General features: G+C 35.7%; 1 protein-coding gene across 2 annotated transcripts in view; it reads right to left on the reverse strand.

Moving 5' to 3' along the window:
- LOC109697671 (sodium/hydrogen exchanger 9B2) overlaps positions 1 to 20252 on the reverse strand; it is a 47189-nt gene that overhangs the window by 2114 nt on the left and 24823 nt on the right. For both annotated transcript variants that reach the window (XM_074041463.1, XM_074041464.1), the window contains exons 6-12: positions 19411 to 19538; positions 17854 to 18029; positions 17398 to 17504; positions 15455 to 15604; positions 10467 to 10575; positions 7919 to 8055; positions 2288 to 2508 (exon numbers count right to left, since the gene is read on the reverse strand). In XM_074041463.1, coding sequence (XP_073897564.1) covers positions 2290 to 2508; positions 7919 to 8055; positions 10467 to 10575; positions 15455 to 15604; positions 17398 to 17504; positions 17854 to 18029; positions 19411 to 19538 — 1026 coding nt within the window. In that variant the 3' untranslated portion in view covers positions 2288 to 2289. The remainder of the gene's footprint in view (positions 1 to 2287; positions 2509 to 7918; positions 8056 to 10466; positions 10576 to 15454; positions 15605 to 17397; positions 17505 to 17853; positions 18030 to 19410; positions 19539 to 20252) is intronic.

Genomic DNA, 20252 nt, shown 5'->3' on the forward strand with positions numbered 1-20252 from the left:
ACTCCAATGCCTGGCACATGGTATGTATGAAGTAAGCATATTGTGACTGAGGGTATGAATGGATTTTAAAACATACATGTTACAAAGTCAAGGATTTGTTAAGACAAATATTCCTTAAGATGAATATTTGAATAAGTGATTTTTGAAGTCTCAGCATTCATTAAATATAACAAAAATTGTTTATATATCTTCACAAAAATCCAATACATTTACTCAGCTAATTTGGTAGATGATAAAATATTGTTCTGAAAATAAGAAACCCCCAAACTACAGAAGTAAAATTTAAAAGGATCAAAATTAAATGGGTGTTTATGCTTAGAGTAATTTTAATTTTCTTTCTTGTACTTTTCTGTGTTCTCGATTTACTGCAATGAAAGTGTATAATTCATAATCAGACAAAAATAATCGATGGTATTTTTAAAAATAATGTAATGGATGAGATCATTTGTAAATGTATGGCTGAGGAAATATGGAGAACGCCCAAGGTCAATCAAGGTTAAGGTTATTTGGAGTTAATATTAGAGAGAAAAATAGTGGAATGTGACAATTACATAAAAAGCTGAAACCTAATCAGTCTGTTTGGAGGAAAAAAAATCCTTCTCAGAAGGGAGTTGAATAAATAGCACCAACTCTAGGAAAAAATGTATTTTAAGAATAAGAATTTACAATGTTTGTTTAGCCCTGTCCTTAGAAATATGACACTTGTGATGAACTGAATTAAGTTGAATTCCCCAATTTATATGTGATGGAACTTGGGAAGGTAAATAGGTTTAAATAAAATCATGAGGGTAGGGCTATTAAAGTGCCCTTTAAGAAGAGACACTAGATGCTCTCTGTGCCATGGAAGGACTCAAGAGAAGGTGGTCATCATTGGCAAGCCAGAAAAGAGACTTCACTAGAGTCTGACTTGGCTGGCATTCTGATCTTGGACTTCCAGTCTCTAACAGAAGTAAGTTTCCATTGTTTAAGGCAGTCGATTTATGGCATTTTGTTAGAAAGACCCAAGCTAAGATAGTCTGAGCAAATTAGGATCTGAACTGCTGTGAGGCAAATAGTTATCTGCTACTAGAAAAGGATCCCCTCTATGATTCAGTAAATGTGTATTAAATTCTTACTGTTTCATCTCCTGTGCAAAATGCTGATAATTTAAAGATGACCAAGACAGGGAATCTACCTCTAAGCATCCGATTAATAGGATAAAAACACGTAAACAAACCAAAAAAAGAGTTATATGTGTTCTGAAATATATATATACAGAGACTCAAAGATTAGAATATTTGTTCCTATTTGTGGCTGTGGTGGGGTAAGTTTGGTTGATCAATACTTGGTCAAGTTAATTCTGATTCAAGAGTTGCAGCCTTTGGGATGGGGCTGTGTAGTTCAGTGATGGAATCCTTGCTTAGCATGTGTAAGAACCTGGGTTTGATCCCCAGCCCCAAAGGCAAAAAAAAAAAAAAAAAACCCAAAAACACTCAAAAATAGTGGCTTTCTATGGTGAAAAACCTGAGGTTTCACCTGGTGAGCCCTGTGGAGTGGTCAGCCTTTTTCACTCTGACCTCATCATCTTTACTACCTATCTAGCAACATAGTCTAGCAGTCAATAAATTCCCATGAAGAGTCTCCAGTAACTGGCACAAATTTTGAAGATGCAATGGAGGAAGTCAAAATTCCATATTCAACAGTCCTAATTTAGATGGTGGCTGTCCAGTGAGGAAAAGGAGGAAAGAATTTTCTGCATGCCCTTGCAAAATGGAATAGACTATTTACTGGCAGTGGCTTAATGAACTCTTCAATCATGACTATATTCTATTGACTTCCATTCTAACTCTTCTTTGGGGCTATGGTCATTTTCAATTATTTAGTTGAACTGTATTTTATGTAAGTTAATAGGTATTTAAAGCATGTTACTTGTTTAAAATGCTGCTAATGACATGGCAGACAACTAATAGCATTATCCTTTTGTCCCACATTCCTTTTGCAGGCTAAGTTCTAACATCTCTCAGTTAAGGTCCTTTTTTTCTGGGCAACTATACCTAAACTGAACCTCTGGATTGACTGATGCTCCTGCTACCAGCTCCCTAGCACCTGTAGTTTCTGCATAATAGCAATTACACTATTTTTCAATGTCTATGGGCAAGGGCTAAAAAATACTTAAAGGAACAGCCACACTTTTTGGTTCTATTACATTTTAAACTTCAATGCTACATATTTCACGATCTATCTTGATAAAAGTAGCCTCTGGTAACAGCTTTCTAATAATTACGTTCAACATTTTTTCTCTCTTCACCTCTAAATGTGCACAGAAGTCTCTCCTTGAGCTTCATCTTCATTTTGATGTTCAGATTTCTGGAGAAGCCTGGGGCCCAGTAAACCAATAAGTAGACTTCCAATTGGAGCTGTGATGAGGATGGCCAAAAATGCCACTGTCAACACATCCATTCCATATTCTTCTAACTGTTTGTCTCCATGTGATCTTGCTGTATCCAAGGCCACAGATCCTATTGCAGCCTATAAAAGGATAACATTGGAAACATGATTAAGATAGCCACATAGTTTTAAAAAGCAGTTTATTTTATCATTTGAAAACAATTTGCTTGTTCTTTTGCTTAATAAAGAAAGTTGTATCAGTCTTCTTCCAAAGTGCATTGCAGTTAGCTTTATCTAAAAACTCTCCCTGTCCCTGAGTGGAGAGTAACCCTATCTTATGTAAATAGATATATATGAGTCACACATGTAGCAGGCATATACACTTCAAAATGCAAAGGAAATATAGTTCCATATATCAATTTTCTTGAGTAAAGAGGAAAGTTACTGGATGTTTCTTTTTTTTTTTAATCTTTAGGAATTAGGAATTAAGATGAAAAAGATAAAGTTATGCAGTAATATTTATTGGAACATGGAGACATTTTTTTTTCTTTTTACTGCTTATTCCTTTTATTATTCATATGTGCATACAAGGCTTGGGTCATTTCTCCCCCATGCCCCCACCCCCTCCCTTACCACCCACTCCGCCCCCTCCCTCTCCCCCCTACCCCCTCAATACCCAGCAGAAACTATTTTGCCCTTATCTCTAATTTTGTTGTAGAGAGAGTATAAGCAATAATAAGAAGGAAAAAGGGTTTTTGCTGGTTGAGATAAGGATAGCTATACAGGGCATTGACTCACATTGATTTCCTGTGCGTGTGTGTTACCTTCTAGGTTAATTCTTTTTGATCTCACCTTTTCTCTAGTTCCTGGTCCCCTTTTCCTATTGGCCTCAGTTGCTTTTAAGGTATCTGCTTTAGTTTCTCTGCGTTAAGGGCAACAAATGCTAGCTAGTTTTTTAGGTGTCTTACCTAACCTCACCCCTCCCTTGTGTGCTCTCGCTTTTATCATGTGCTCAAAGTCCAATCCCATTGTTGTGTTTGCCCTTGATCTAATGTCCACATATGAGGGAGAACATACAATTTTTGGTCTTTTGGGCCAGGCTAACCTCACTCAGAATGATGTTCTCCAATTCCATCCATTTACCAGCGAATGATAACATTTCATTCTTCTTCATGGCTGCATAAAATTCCATTGTGTATAGATACCACATTTTCTTAATCCACTCATCAGTGGTGGGGCATCTTGGCTGTTTCCATAACTTGGCTATTGTGAATAGTGCTGCAATAAACATGGGTGTGCGGGTGCCTCTGGAGTAACCTGTGTCACAGTCTTTTGGGTATATCCCCAAGAGTGGTATTGCTGGATCAAATGGTAGATCAATGTCTAGCTTTTTAAGTAGCCTCCAAATTTTTTTCCAGAGTGGTTGTACTAGTTTACATTCCCACCAACAGTGTATGAGGGTTCCTTTTTCCCCACATCCTCACCAACACCTGTTGCTGGTGGTGTTGCTGATGATGGCTATTCTAACAGGGGTGAGGTGGAATCTTAGCGTGGTTTTAATTTGCATTTCCTTTATTGCTAGGGATGGTGAGCATTTTTTCATGTGTTTTTTGGCCATTTGAATTTCTTCTTTTGAGAAAGTTCTGTTTAGTTCACGTGCCCATTTCTTTATTGGTTCATTAGTTTTGGGAGAATTTAGTTTTTTAAGTTCCCTGTATATTCTGGTTATCAGTCCTTTGTCTGATGTATAGTTGGCAAATATTTTCTCCCACTCTGTGGGTGTTCTCTTCAGTTTAGAGACCATTTCTTTTGATGAACAGAAGCTTTTTAGTTTTATGAGGTCCCATTTATCTATGCTATCTCTTAGTTGCTGTGCTGCTGGGGTTTCGTTGAGAAAGTTCTTACCTATACCTAATAACTCCAGTGTATTTCCTACTCTTTCCTGTATCAACTTTAGAGTTTGAGGTCTGATATTAAGATCCTTGATCCATTTTGAGTTAATCTTGGTATAGGGTGATATACATGGATTTTTTTCACTTTTTTGCAGACTGCTAACCAGTTTTCCCAGCAGTTTTTGTTGAAGAGGCTGCTATTTCTCCATCGTATATTTTTAGCTCCTTTGTCAAAGACAAGTCAGTTATAGTTGTGTGGCTTCATATCTGGGTCCTCTATTCTGTTCCACTGGTCTTCATGTCTGTTTTTGTGCCAGTACCATGCTGTTTTTATTGTTATTGCTTTGTAATATAGTTTGAAGTCAGGTATTGTGATAACTCCTGCATTGTTCTTTTGACTGAGTATTGCCTTGGCTATTTGTGGCCTCTTGTGTTTCCATATAAATTTAACAGTAGATTTTTCAATCTCTTTAATGAATGCCATTGGAATTTTGATGGGAATTGCATTAAACATGTAGATTACTTTTGGGAGTATTGACATTTTTACTATGTTGATTCTACCAATCCATGAGCATGGGAGATCTCTCCACTTTCTATAGTCTTCCTCAATCTCTTTCTTCAGAAGCGTATAGTTTTCATTGTAGAGGTCTTTCACATCTTTTGTTAGGTTTACACCTAGGTATTTGATTTTTTTTGAGGCTATTGTAAATGGAATTGTTTTCATACATTCTTTTTCAGTTTGCTCATTGTTAGTGTATAGAAATGCTAATGATTTTTCTATGTTGATTTTATATCCTGCTACCTTGCTAGAGCTATTGATGATGTCTACAAGCTTCTGAGTAGAGTTTTTTGGTTCTTTAAGGTATAGGATCATGTTGTCTGCAAATAGGGATATTTTGACAGTTTCTTTACCTATTTGTATTCCTTTTATTCCTTCTTCTTGCCTAATTGCTCTGGCTAGGAATTCCAGTACTATGTTGAATAGGAGTAGAGATAGTGGGCATCCTTGTCTGGTTCCTGATTTTAGAGGGAATGGTTTCAGTTTTTCTCTGTTAAGTATAATGCTGGCCATGGTGACGTTTTAAATGAATGTGTATTATCTTAGAATCCAAGCTATTTATTGGTCAAACAGTATAAAACATGAAAGTGATAGAACTTTTAAAACTTGACACTGATCTTTATTGAGTATTTGGTTAATTATTTGCCTCAGGAGTTGATGAAATATTTAAAGTGTATCTATTAGGAAGTATCACAAAAATTCACATTTTCTTTTAGAAGCAAAAAGCAATATTATGAGTCACATGGGGAAAGATGGATAACCAATCAGGTTATCCTCTTTTCCCACAAAGTAGAATAACTTTTGCTTCTAAGATCATGAAACAGGAGAGAAAATGTGCATGAAACACAACAGCAGAGACTATTAGCTTCCTACAAATATCTGAATGCCTCTTCTCCCTTCCATAATGAATGTTAGCTTATTACATTACTGATCAAACAGAACTTACATTTTTCAGGCTCATTTGTAGCTCCCTATCTAAATTTTGGCCACTAAGGGGTCAGTGGAAGTGATAAATAAATCCTGCTTGTAGATTATTCACTGAAAAGGAATGGACAATGTACTTTATTGTTCTCTCCTTTATTACTGGATAAAAATGGTAAAAGTTGGACCCACTGGTGAAAGGCACATGCTGAGATTGATGGTCACCCTGCCAGCTCTGGAATAGCTATGCTGGATGATTGGCAAGAGAGAAAAAAAATCTATCTCATTTAGTCCCTATACCTAGAGGCTCTTTGTTATTGTGAGTTACCCTGTGCCATAACTAATTAAATATTTTGTGATTCTTGGCAAGAACTTTATACATTACATTAAAATATATATTTCTCTTTTAGTTCTCTATTGTGTGCATGCATATGTACATTTGGGAACTTATATGTATACAGAATTGTGACTTACATTTCTTTTGACTGACATACATTACTCATAATATTCTAGATAATATCTCCTTATTTTAAAAATTGCTTTCATGGTAGGAGAGTGCCACCTTTCAAATTTTAGTATTTAGAAACAAATCTTTCATACCTATGATAGTAGTCATATTTTGATATTTACCTACTGATGTTACAAGAAGTAGAATAGAATCTGGAGATACTGTAAGGGAGAAATTATTCTATGTATTATACTACACTATTCTCATAGTATTCTTGCCATTTTGTTTTAGACAATTTTGAAAGTCTAATAGGAAAAAACAACAAAATTTTGGAATAATGCACAAGGTCACATCCAAACAAAATCTGGAGTGTAATTACAGAGCATTCACAGTCTCCAAAGAGTCCTAACTTAAGAAAATCTGATTTTTATTGTAGGAAAATAAAAGTTTGCACATTATAATAATTGCAAAATAATCAGAAATAGAATAACTAAGTCTTGGTTGATGTTACCAGTGCAAAAACATCTAATACAAGCAGGGTTATATTACATTTGCAAGAAATCATGCTCTATACAGCTCTAATTTAATTAGAAACCAGAGATATTTTAACAAATGCATGGCAAACAATTTCAACTCCAATCTGCACGTGCTTTCTGTATCACTTATTCACTAAACTGCACAAATTTTGGGTCAAGTGATTGAAACATTTGTCAGGAGATTTAGCTAGCTGAGAATAATTAATATTAATGAATAATTGAGGAGAGCTTCCTTTTATCCTTTGGGGATATATTCCAAGATCCTCAGGGGATCTATGAAATCGCAGATAGAACCAAGCTTTCTATATACTGTGTTTTTTCCTTATTGTCAAGAACTTTCACATTTAATCTAAAGGAGGCACTTAGTGGCTTCTCTTTGGCATATCCAAATCATGAACATCACTTCTCTTATGCTTTGGGGCCATTACTGAGAAAGCAAGGATCACTTGAACATAAGCACAGTTACTAAATGATTAACAGTGTATGCAGCACATGTACTCTGGATGAAGGGATGACTTATATCCCCAGGCAGGACAAAGCAGGACAGAGTGAGGCAATGTGACCTTTCATCATACTTCTCAAAACAGCTTATAATTTAAAACTTACAAATTGTTTATTTCTGGAATTTTCCCCATAATATTTTTGGACTGTGGTTAGTGCTGATAACAAAAAAACCATAGAAAGGGAAACCATGGATAAAAGGGGACCACTGTAAAGCATTTTCTGAATTCTTTTTCAATACATCTTTTCTTCATTACATATAAAGAGGGACTCTGGACAAGTGTGATTGATTATCATCATATTGACATTGAACTAATTGCAAACATTAAGATGAGTCATGATCTTTCTATTGTACTCTCCTGGAAGGTCTTGAAATAAAGAGTTAAAGACTCAGGTGACTTAGAGAGCTCTGACTGATAAAAATCCAAGCCCTTGTCTTCTGCCATTACTGTTTTCTACTACTGTAGGGATTTGCTGAATTTTTAGTTGTACCCTGTCCTGATGATCTAAAGAAATTTAAATGAGCTATCAAATTTAAAGAATACACAGAAATAAAACTTTTAAAGAGTAAATTAGTGTAAACTCTTCAAAAATCCAACTTCAATTATTTATTTTCACCCAATTTAAATAAGCCTTCTTATTCAATATTTCAAGGTTACCATACAGAAATAACAGTTTAAATGCTCATCATTACCTGGACTGTGGCCTTTGGGAGCCATGCAAAAGAAATAAATATCTTTTCCTTTATATTAAATCCAGCAAAACACACCATCAGAAATGTAGTCAAAATTCGTATCAATACTGCAATGCCCAGGGTGGCAACGCAAAGGCCTGTAAGAAATACTCCGTTTTTAGAAATAATTAAATACAAATGGGGAAATTACATCTCATATACAGTTACTGATTAAAAATACTGTAAGTAGGAATAATCTGTAAAAATTTTAAAAATTAAATACAAACATGGTCAGACAAAATTATCAAAAATCAGTATTAAGGATCAACCAGACCATTTGCTTAAAATGTTTCTCCTAGATTAAAACCAGAATTTAATTATACATATTTTAATTTTCCAAAGAAAATTCAAATTAGAGGTTTATGCTTCTGGCTTCTTGTAGCTTTGAGGTTCATAGAGGCAAAGTCTGTACATTATACATTTTTTTGTACCCAATATCTTGTATCTCATACTCTTTATAACAAGATTCATGCTTTCTTCCATGTGTTCAGCTAACAAGAATTTAATGAAGTGATATTGTCCATGCCAAGCTTTAAATCAGCATGGGGGTATACAAAAATGTATAATCTTCTGACTTTGCTTCTATAAGCCTCAAAGTTAAAGCAAACAAAAACATAAATATCAAATTCATATTTATTGTGGCAAGTGAAGTATAAACAAACTAGTAACAGGCATAGAAGAGGAGGGAAAAACTGTATTTTCACCAAAGCAGTTGGGAATTCTTTGCAGATTGTTAGACTAGAAGTGGTATTCAAAATATTTATTAATCAATATGGAGAGAATGATCCAATCATCCAGAGCTAGTGTCTTTAACAAAGAGCCACAGAATCCTTACATAAACAAGCTGTATTGCAGATTTACAAAAGACTCTCTTGCAAGGTCATTCTGAAGTTCAGAAAGGATATATAATTTTCTCAAGTTCAAAGGGCAGACACTGTAGGAAGATATGCTGTGAATCTGTAATACAGTTTCATTATGAAACAGTTTTGTGGCTCTTTGTAGAACATCTCTCTCAGATTGACAGTCCAAAGCATCTGTTGTCTGAAACACAAAATATAATTGAGTTGATTATGGAATGAGAGTTTTATAATTGATGTCACTGGTGTGGGCAAAGTCAGAGAAGTGATATAAAGTGATAGGCATGAACAGTCTTGGAAAAAGTTTGATGGAAAGCAGTATTTAAGCTACACTTGGTGTAAAGGAGGATTCAAAAGGTTCTGGAAAATAGAAGAATTGAAAGTAAGAGTGGTTAAAAAAAGCAATAGCACCAAATGCTACTGAGAACTCAAGTAAAACACTGGATTTAGAAATATAATCTTGGTGAGAGCACTGTTGGTTGTATGATAGGGAAGATGGAATGAAAATATATTGAGGAAGACAATAGAAGTTTAAATGGAAAAGGGAAATGCAGTTAATCTCTTTTGAAAAGTTCAAAAGGTTGGTGTGGGGCAAGCAAAATGAGGGAGAGTACACTAATCAATCTATTTAATCTTCAATGAGTTTTTATTTTAATATAGGCTAAATAGTGATAAAATAACACAATATTTATCATCTTAACCATTTAAGTATATAGTTTGGTAGTATTCAATACATTCATACTGTTGTATAATAAATCTTTAGAATATTTTCACCTTGCAAAACTTAAATGCTATACTCATTAAGCAACAACTACCTATTTGACCCTACTCCCAGTCCCTGGCAACCACAATTCTACTTTCTGTCTTTATGACTTTGACAACTCTGGATGCTGACTGGCTTATTTCACTTAGCATAATATTTTCAAGGTTGTTCCATGTAGTAGTATTTGTCAGAATGGATAGATATCTTTTTAAGGTAATAGAGATTACAAACTATGTAAATTCTTAAGAGGAAAAAACTAGTAAGAGTGCTGGAGGTGTTGCTCAAGCAGTGTAATACCTGCCTTGAAAGTGCAAAGCCCTGAATTCAAACCCTAGCACTACCAAAAAAAATGTAAGAAAGATATTAAAGTATGCATGACAATGAGGGAAGAATCTATATTTGCAATTCAGAAGAGACAGCAAAGGATGGGATTCCTGGTATAGATGGAAGAGTATTGTGATGCACGGAAAGGGAGACAGAATGAGTGTATATATACAAATTAATCTTTTAAAGTTCAGCATTGTGCATCAAGATAGTTTTAATGTGATGGTTTTTGAATGTATGCATGAATAAAAGAATAAACAAAACGAACATTTCTATTCTATGGGTACATATTATAAAACTAACTAGTTATCTTTAAAATTCTGGTGTTTGATCAGAACAAGGCTAGATGAACAATTTTATCCTTGGAAAAATTTAATGCCTGTATTTCATGATTTTTCAATTAATAAGCATTATTTGCTAGCCAACCTCTCTAAAAAACTTAGGTTACAATTAATTTTTCATAGAATCGTGACAATGGGAACTACTGAACACATACCTACTGAAGATATTTCAACTGACTTTAAGGGATTTTATTTTAGTACAAGAACTATTTTGAAATTCTTACCAACAGTATCTGGTCTGAGAGAGGCAATAGATACCTCTGCTCCAATTAGTCCAAAAAGAAGAGGCTGAAAAACATCCCAGACAACTGCAATTATCTTTTCAACTTCTGACTAAAAGAAAAACAAAACACACAGAGACATTTTTGTTATATGAAGTTGCAAATTCCAAGAATTTTACTAATTTGAGATCTGAGTCATTTGATCTGAGATAGGCTTTAGTTCTGTGACATCTATAAGAGATTATTTAGAGTAGCAAAACAATTGCATAAAGACATTTCTAACACAGAAGAAAGTGGCCAAAAACTTAGGATGCTAAACTTAGTTATTAGAGAGAAACCCTAATTTAAATGATATACTTCCAGAGACAATTAGATCATGAGCACTCTGACCTTCTGAATGGATTGATCCCTTGATGGATTCTAAACTTGAATAGACTATTGGGAGGTGGCAGAACTGTGGAAGATGAGGCCTCACTGGAGGAAGTGAGCTGCTGGGGTGTGCCTTTGAAGAGTGTATCTTGGCCCTGGCCCCTTCTGTCATTCTCTATTTCATGGCCACCACCACAAGATAAGCAGTCTCCTCCACCACGTTTCCACTGCCATCATGTCCCACCTTGCCTCAAGCCCAAAGCAGTGAAGCCAGCCAGCCATGGACCGAAATCTCTGAGACCGTGATCCAAATAAATCACTCCTCCTTTAAGTTGTTTATCCATGTATTTTGCCATAGTGTTGAAAAGTCTGATTAATATACTAACAAAGGTTGAAAGACAACACATGTTAGTGGTTGGCTAATATATAATGGTTCTTATAGCATGCAAAAAGTTATTTTTTACATAATAAGGAATCACATAATGATTTGGGCTTAAATCTACCATTTATTAACTGTAAACCACCTGTCTCTTAGTTCCTCATTTTTCTGAGTATATTTCATATACTTAGAAAATGAAAGTAAAGGGCCAAGGATTCCCTATCAAATTATTTTCATTTCTAAACTGTAGACAAAAAACACAATTTGGCTTTTGACTATGACACTTTAGTTGAACACTGAACATGAGCGTACATATTGTAAAACTTAAAAATGGAAGAAGAGTGACATCTTCTTGTTCTTTCAAAATCTTAAGACTAAAATGAATTTGTTTCAGGGTGTTGCATTTGCTAGGCAAGCACTCTACTGTTTGAGCCATGTTGCTACCCCTTTAGGTTTTTTAGTTTGTTTTCTACATAGCGCCTCACACTAACTGCCCAGGCAGGCCTCAAACTGTAATCTTCCAATGTCTGCATCCAGAGTAGCTGGGATTATAGATGTGAGCTACCACACCCAGTTTAAAGACACTGTTTTTTACCTATCAGTGTGGCTAAAGATCAAGAACAGTAACATTATAAGCCAGTAGTTGTGTGTGGTTCCCAGACCAATCAGCAGCAGCATCACTTGGAAGTTTGTTAGACGTGCAAACTCTTGAGCCCTACCAAAGTCCACCTACATCAGAAAATTGGATGTAGGTTCCAGCAAATTTAATCTAACAAGACTTCCAGGTAATTCTGATATTCTAAAGTTTGGGGAGCACTATTCTAAATTGATGTGAGATAGGTTTCTAATATATCTCTGGTAGAAAAGTAAATAGATATAACTCTAGAAAACAATTTAATAATATGTGTAAAACCCTCAAAATGTACATATGAGCTGGGCACAGGGGTGCAGCTATAGCAGAGACAGGAGGATGGCAAATTCAAGACTAGTCTGGACATGATAGCAATATTCTGTCTCAAAATAAAATGAAACAGCATTGTAGCTCAGTGGTAGACTGCTTGCCAACCATGTGTGAGGCCCTGGATTCAAATCTTACTCCTGTCAAAAAGAAAGAAAAAGAAATTGTATTTTAGCAATTTATATACCTGAGACTGAATATATCTAAACATATAGTTATAAAGGAATGGTTTAATAAACCATGTGGCTTAAAGGGTAAGAGGGCTTGCCTAGTATGCATGAGGTTCCAGGTTCAATTAACAGTAATGCAAAAAGGAAAAAAAGTTAATAGTTGTCATTCTGGGTTGTGGTATAACATTGATAACCTTTGTCATCAGCTGGGCTGCAGGCAATTCAGGCAAAGTCACAGCAGATCCAGACAAGGAGAAGGATGACTTGGTTTATAAGAATCTTTTCTACATACCCACATGATAGTTTTCCTGTACAATTGTGTAATTGGAAGTGATGGAGCTTCGCCTCCCTCCTTTTCCTTCTATGCCCTTACTCAATGCCCACTTTGCAGGCTTCAGCCTCCCCTTGACTTCCTTGTTGCTCAGATTACTCTATCATGCTATATTTCAAGAGATATGATTTCTTGTTGTTTGTTCTTTTATATATCATTTATAAATTTAGATGCTCAATTTTAAATTTCAAGGTTAAAAATTATTTTAACTTTTTTTTTTTAAAAAACTTGGTATGTGTCACTGAAATAGATGTCAAAAATGAAAATGTGTCCTGCATAATATGCTACCATTTTCTTGCAGGGTAGCACAAGTCACTTTTGAAGTCAGAAAAACCTGACCTTGCATCTCAGCTCCACTTCCTAATTCTGTTCCTTGGAGATATCTAAATCTTATATAAAGGAAAAGTATTCTTTTCAAAAATTGTTTTTCGTGTGTGTGAAAATGAGAACATTCACTTTTCAGAGAGAAGCAAGGGAGGCACACCTCTCTGTCATGGGGCCTGACCAGTGATGTGTTACAACCTTGCCTCAGTCCACAAGAAAGTGAAGTAATGGAAAACAAATGCTTTGATTAGGGCAAATGTTTATTAGAGATAAAGGATGTGTTAGTCAGCTTTCTGTCACTGACAAATACCTAAGAAAAACAACTTAGAAGGAAGAAGGATGTATTTTGGCTCATAGCTTTACAGGTTTTTTCCATGATCACTTGGCCCCACCTCTTTGGGTTCATGCAAAACAAAAAGTCATGTAGTAGAGCAAAGCTATTCACCTCATAGCAACCAGGAAGCAAAGAGAATGAGAGAGAGGAAAGGCTGGGGACAAGATATACCTTTCAAATCATACCCTTAAAGATATGTTGACTACTTCCTCCAATTAGGTCCCACCTCTTAAAGTTTCTACAACCTCCAAATAGACTATTAAGTTATGAATCCATAAATGGATTAATCCACTTATGAGGCCAGAGCTCTCATGATCTAATCACCTACCAAAGGTCCTACCTTTGAAGATTGCTGCACTGGGGACCAAGCTTTCAACACAGGAGCTTCTGAGGGACACTAAACCATAACAAGGGATGATAAGAGTACCGAAATGTCTCTTTTAGCTTTGTTCTTGTCAGACATTAAGTTATTTGAAATCAAACAGTAGCATTTAACAACAAAGGTTTTCTTAAAAAGGGGAAAAAAGACTTAAAATAAGCCTTATAACCTAGCCTTCTGACAAGGGAGCCAACCAAGGTGCCCATCTCTAGTGCCTAGAACATGGCTGGAAAGAACTCCTTCCATCCTCAAGCCTTAATCCATTTCACTGTGGCCTCAGTGCCCTGTGAACACAAAGTTCCAGGCAGTTTATAATCCCTCCCTCCTCTAAAGAGAGGTAATTCATAATTATAGTTGTCCCAACTTTATAATCACACCCTTACAAAGTTAATAGCCTCCTATTTAAATGCTAGTTACCCACAATGAAATTCTGTTTTTCATAGATTCCCACAGAGATCTACCTAATTGGATAATAATTATATATTTAATATCAAGATTTAAAACCATTACATATTTTCCAGATTGTATTTTTAAATTATTTATTTAATTATCTAAGCTTCAATATTTTGAACACTTGTCTTCAAGTTTTATAAGATTATTCCAAAGGATCTAGCCACATTTAGTTCAGATCATCAATATTTATCCTCTTCATTAAGTAAAATAGCATATGATCCTGTCAATTTCAAATCTACAAAAATGCACTTGAAAATTAAAATGAATAAATATCAACCAGTTAATTTCCATAATGTACATTGAAAAATGGATATTCTTAATATTCATGAAAATTGGTAAGAAAAACAAAAGTAACTTTATAAAAATGGGCAAAGGCTTTCAAACTGGTTAGTAATAAATAAAAAGATGATTGGCTTCCCTCATAAAAAATACAAATTAAATCAGTTACAAGACATAGTTTTCACCTAACAGATTGGCAAAATATCTAAAGAAAGTTAAATAAAACAGAAAAAGAGTTCCTCTCACAAACTATTGTTAGGAAGGAAAATTGGCACAGTCTTTTATATGGGCAAACTGATACTATAAAAGTATAACTTAGCATATGCTTTCCTCCAGCAATTCTATTTCTACAAATTTATCCCACAAAGGAGCCCAAAGATACATGGTATTTTGTTGATTTTTAAGAATTTATTTACATTTTAACATGTCTGAAGTTAGGAATGTTGTGCCATAGTTTGGCACTATTTTTTCTTTCTTGGTAGCATATAAAATAATTATGTTTTGGGCTGGAGGCATGGCTCAAGTGGTAGAACACCTACCTAGCAAGTGTGTACTGAGTTCAACCTCCAGTATAGCCAAAAAAAAAAAAGAAAAAGAAAAGAAATGAAACAAATTATTAGAATTGACAATGTTGTAAAGTTTCTGAAATATGGTGTGTGCAGAATATTTTATTGAAGCACTGTTTGTCTTGGCATAAAACTAGAACAACCTAAATATTTGCAGGAGATTGGCTAAATAAATTATAGTACACTTATCCAGTACAATACTCTGCAGCTGTTAAAACAATTAAGGAAGGCCTCATGATGGTATGACCATGGCATGTTTTAAGTAAAGACATCAAGTCATAGACTGGGATGTAAGAGGAAAAAAGATCCACATGTGTACACTGGGATCCAAATGTGTATATTTGTATGTGTATAGGAAATAGCTTTTAGGATTAAAATTTTATTGATTTGTTGCTTTGATCATTCTAATCAAAATAGTCCTGAGCAGAAGAACTTAAAATGAAATTCACCTTTTTGTCACTCCATCTCATGCCTGCAAGGAAAGCCATGACCAATGTGCACAGTCCTCCTGATCCAGGGAAACCAAAATGCACACTGCTGAACACAGCTAGCACAGAGAACCCCAAAACAAGGAATGTTCTTTTCCACACAAGGTTCACCTTGAAGAGAAAAAAGTTGATTAGTTCATTTATTTCAAATAACTGATTTTTTGGATGATTGATTTTTCCATACCCAAGATTTAGAGGAAAATAAAAATGTGTTTCAGTGTACAGCAATATTTACTTTCTCTTCCTTAACAAAGCATGCACAAATGTAGGTTCCTCTGTTAGGAACACCAAATCTCTTTCTCTGCAGTTATCAATGCAGAATTTCACAGGACATAAAGGAGCAGTAGGAAAAAAGCACATGGGTTTTAGAGCCAGATAGACTAGGGCTAAAAGTCTACATTTTTTATGTCATGGGTGTAATCCCTTTAGCTCTGTTTTCATCTCTGAAAGCACTTACATCATAGGGTTTTGTGAAGATTAAAGATATATCTCTGTAATTTTTAGTCTATGTTTACTCTTTAACTTGATGATCCCTTGGGTTTTTTTTCTAAATTCTTGAAGACAAGAAATCTTAAGAGGTGATAGACTGAGGGTAGTTGTTGGTTATTGTTTTAAAGTCTAAGGACTATGTACTTTTCTCCTATTCCTTTCCCTTTTAAGTTTCTTGAACACTTTAAAAAGCAGGTCTTCCAAGTGATTGGCCTGGAGGCAAGCAAGCTCTAGAGGTGGATAACCTGAGTTCTCACCTGGCTTTAGTGCTCTCTAGTATGGCCTTATTTGAGTCACTTAATTTGCTGATGCCTCTATTTCCTTGTCAGTTAAGTGGTCAGGTTGACAGTACTCTCTTTACAGATTATTGTGTGGTCCACACCACATCATTGCCTTCCTGTACAATGCTCACTGATGGTGGAAATGTTCTATATCTGCTATTTGTGGAAGGGCTCTGCATCTGGTTCAGTCTACTAGGGGCTGCCATGCTGAGCAGAGAAGCTTCAATGATGACTTAATTTACTAAGTATCATTTTCCTTTTCTTTCAGTATGTAATTAGAATAATCCTGTAATTTTCTCTTGTGTATTCATAAAATCTTTCACAGATACTTGGAGGTTTTTGAAGCACAATAAAAATGTGCTTCTGATACCAGAAATATTAATTTTCTTAAAGTTCTTCTTTAGTTAAGCTTCTGATTCCTTTCAAAATAATGCCAACTTTAGAGAAAGATAACATTTCCATATAATTATCTACCTAAGAGACTTAGGAGGGTGAAAGACATTTTTAAAAAAGAAAGAAAAAAAGACACTTTGTTTCTCCTTAAGAGATCATTGTGGAGTTGGACCTGGTGTTGCATATCTGTAACCCCAGCACTCAGGAGGCTAAGGTAAGAAGGTTGAGGGTTTGAGGTCAACTTGGGCTACATAGCCAGACTGGAGAGGGAGGGAGGGAGGGAGGGAGAGAGAGAGAGAGAGAGAGAGAGAGAGAGAGAGAGAGAGAGATCATTTTGTACAGTGAAGAAATGTGATCTTTTACTCTATTGTAATGAGATGGTATAAAAGTCTTATCTATTTGATAGTATTATAACCTAAAGTATTTTGATACTAAAAAATGGGGGCCAAAAAAGTCAAATATCTTGACTGACTTGAGCATTATGAAACTTCAAAAAACTTGCATATCCTATTATTTTAGAATGGATGTTATTTGTTTTACAGTGGAATTTGAAACATCATAATAGGAATTAGATTTTTAAAATTCCAGGGCAGCATTAATGCCTCATATAGTTAGCTGTCTTCATAAATCTCACAGGGGACCATTTTCTCAATGTTCTGTATCTCTGGCTCTGAGGGAAGTGTCCTACAGTGTTTTCCAAAGACATTGTACTGCATAACTTTCCCAAATTACTTGTTTCACCTGGTCACTGCTTGGAAAGTACTGAATAAAAAATCCAAGAAGAGATCCAGTTGCCACACCAATTACCACCTCCAAAATACCTCTGAGAACATTAAAAACTGTGGAGCCTGAAAAACACATGAAAAGAAAAACTTCAGACAGAACTCTAAATACATAATCTACAATTATCAACATAGCACCTAAGAGTACAGAAAGAGGAAAATTTCCTGGAGCCCTCCAAGCAGAAATTGTTCTCCTTCAAACCTTTGTATCCCCCATCCCTGTAAATGTTCCATGTTCCCTGAGCAGTCTTTTACCTGGAGGGAGAGAGTAAAGACAAGTAGCTTCTGTCTCTCCTTAGGTACTCTCCTGCCATTGTTTTTCCTATTTTTAATTTGCCTAAAGCAAATATGTCATGGTTATAACATTTTAACCTATGCCTCTAAAGAATAAGAGATTATATTGTTCTTTTGTTACCTGTGGAAAAGGCCATGCCCAAGCACGTGTTGAAACCAGTGATGGCCAGAATGTCATCGAAACTGCCAGCAGCCATGAGTAATGTGGGGACACCCTTTTCAACACCATAGCCTCCTCCCTGCAAAAGGAGCATGGAAGGTACCACGACAGCTGGGGATACAGCACCTAAGACAAAACTAAGCACACAGCACTTTAGACATGTGTGATAGTATCTTATTCATTATTATGATTTAAAAAAAATTATAATAACCTTTGTTTTTCCCCCTACTCATAACTGTTATGGATCCTCTGAACTGGAACCCAGTGATCCTTGGCCTTCAAAGTTTTGGTTTGTAAAATAGGCAATAGCTTCAAAGGAGAAGGCCATAACAACACTGGTGGTGATCCTAATAATAGCAGCTGTTGCCATACTGGAAAGCATTTTATATGCTTTCTATGTGTCAAACACCATTGTGAATACTTTATATATTAACTAATTTAATCCTTACAACAATCCTATGAGATAAATACAATCTTCCTTCATTTTACAAAGGAAGAAATCAAGGTACAGAGACTAAAGAACTTGTCAAAGAACATGTCCTGGAAAAATCATAGCAATGGGGTTGGAATATAGGCTCCAGAGTTTTAACCATGAGAAGTAAGAATTTCTTACTTCTTGCCTACTTATTAGCACTAAATTCTGACTATATGCCTTTTTATTTATTTGCTTCTCATGGCTCTTTTTGCTTTTTTTGGCAGTACTGGAGTTTGAACTCAGGACCTCATACTTCCTAGGCAAGTGCTCTACCACTTGAGCCATGCATGCCCTCAGACCTTTTGCTTTTTGTTTGTTCTTTAAATAGGGTCTTATGCTTTCTGGTTGGGCTGGCCTCAGACAGGGATCTTTCCACTGCCTCTTTCTGAATAGCTGTGATTACAGGAGTGAGCCACCGCATCTGGCCCTACTTCTTATGGCTCTTAACTGACCATGGAAGGAAGAGCTAGGAGAACCATGAGTCACAATGGTCTCCTAGTAGAAAATAAAGAATGGCAGGCATTGGTCACTAGTATGTGTGTATTATACCTTTTGTAGGCTCTGGGGTGAGATCAGCATCTTCTTGCAAGTATGGAATTAGTTGTAGACAAAAGACTATGACTTCTTCAATAGTTTGAATTATTGTAATCATTGTAAAAGTTAGCACCTACAGAGACATACACTATATTTTGAAGCTACTATATATATATATATTGAAGCTACTATATATTTTGAAGCTTCTCTCTCTCTGTCTGTCTCTCTCTCTCTTTGTCTCTCTCTCTTTCTCTCTCTCTCTCTCTATATATATATATATAATATATTGGGCTGGAGGTGTGCCTCAGGTAGTAGAGTGCCTGCCCAGCAAGCATGAAGCCCTGAATTCAAACTCTAGTACCACCCCCCCAAAAAAACCAGAATATGTAGATGATGTTGGTACATCTATGTTTCATATTCTGGTGTCATTAAGATACCAGCTCTTGGGCGGAATTACAGAAAGTCATAAATGTCCCTGCATATGTTTTGCATGACAAAAAAATCATTACCCCAGTATAAATCCCCACTGCCATGGTAAGCCCATTAGGAAGTGGGCAAGAAGAGCAGATGCACATGCCTCCACAAGACAGGGGCCCATGGAGAGTCGCACACAAACACCCTTCAACTTCCTTAGAGCCTGGAATACAAAAGTAGATATAGCAATATAATCCTCTGGAGACATGCAGAGAACATAACCTTAAACACTTTCTCTTCAGTATCCAGACCATGTCTGAGTCATCATAAATTTTTCAGGTAAATAGTTTTACATAGCAAACACTTCAGCATTTTAAGTATTTTAGAGACAGTTTGTATAGTTCTCACGGTAACCCTATGAGGTAGCTAATAGTATTATCTGTGTTTTTTAGATGTCATCATCTAAAAAGGCACAAGTTAAAATAACTGGTCATGAAATGGGTGAGTAGTATGGTCAGGTTGGCACCTAGGCAGACTGCTTCCAGAGATAATTCACACATCAGCTGACCTTAACCCTCTCAGTATCAGTTTTACTTATAGTCTGTGGCCACAGAATGAGGCCCGGGCTAAGAGTCTCACACTGAAGAGCATTCATTCCTGCATTCAAATATAAACATGATAAAAAGCATTTTTAAAACATACTTGAGACTCATTCCATATGCTAGGCAATTTCCAGAGCCAGTATAGTTAGCCCTATGCACTTGTACAAGGATTTGCATACTAAAAATAGTTTTTCACCCACAAACATCATTTATAACTATGGAACAGATCAGAGTCAGAGAAAGGGGGGCTTTATTTTTGTGTTTCTTCCACAGACAAGTTAGTATGGGAATATCTGGGCTTCTGTGAAGCTCAAGAACCTATCTGTACCCTACCT

Source organism: Castor canadensis, chromosome 9 (genome assembly GCF_047511655.1).
Source record: "Castor canadensis chromosome 9, mCasCan1.hap1v2, whole genome shotgun sequence".
NCBI classification, from domain to species: Eukaryota; Metazoa; Chordata; class Mammalia; order Rodentia; family Castoridae; genus Castor; species Castor canadensis.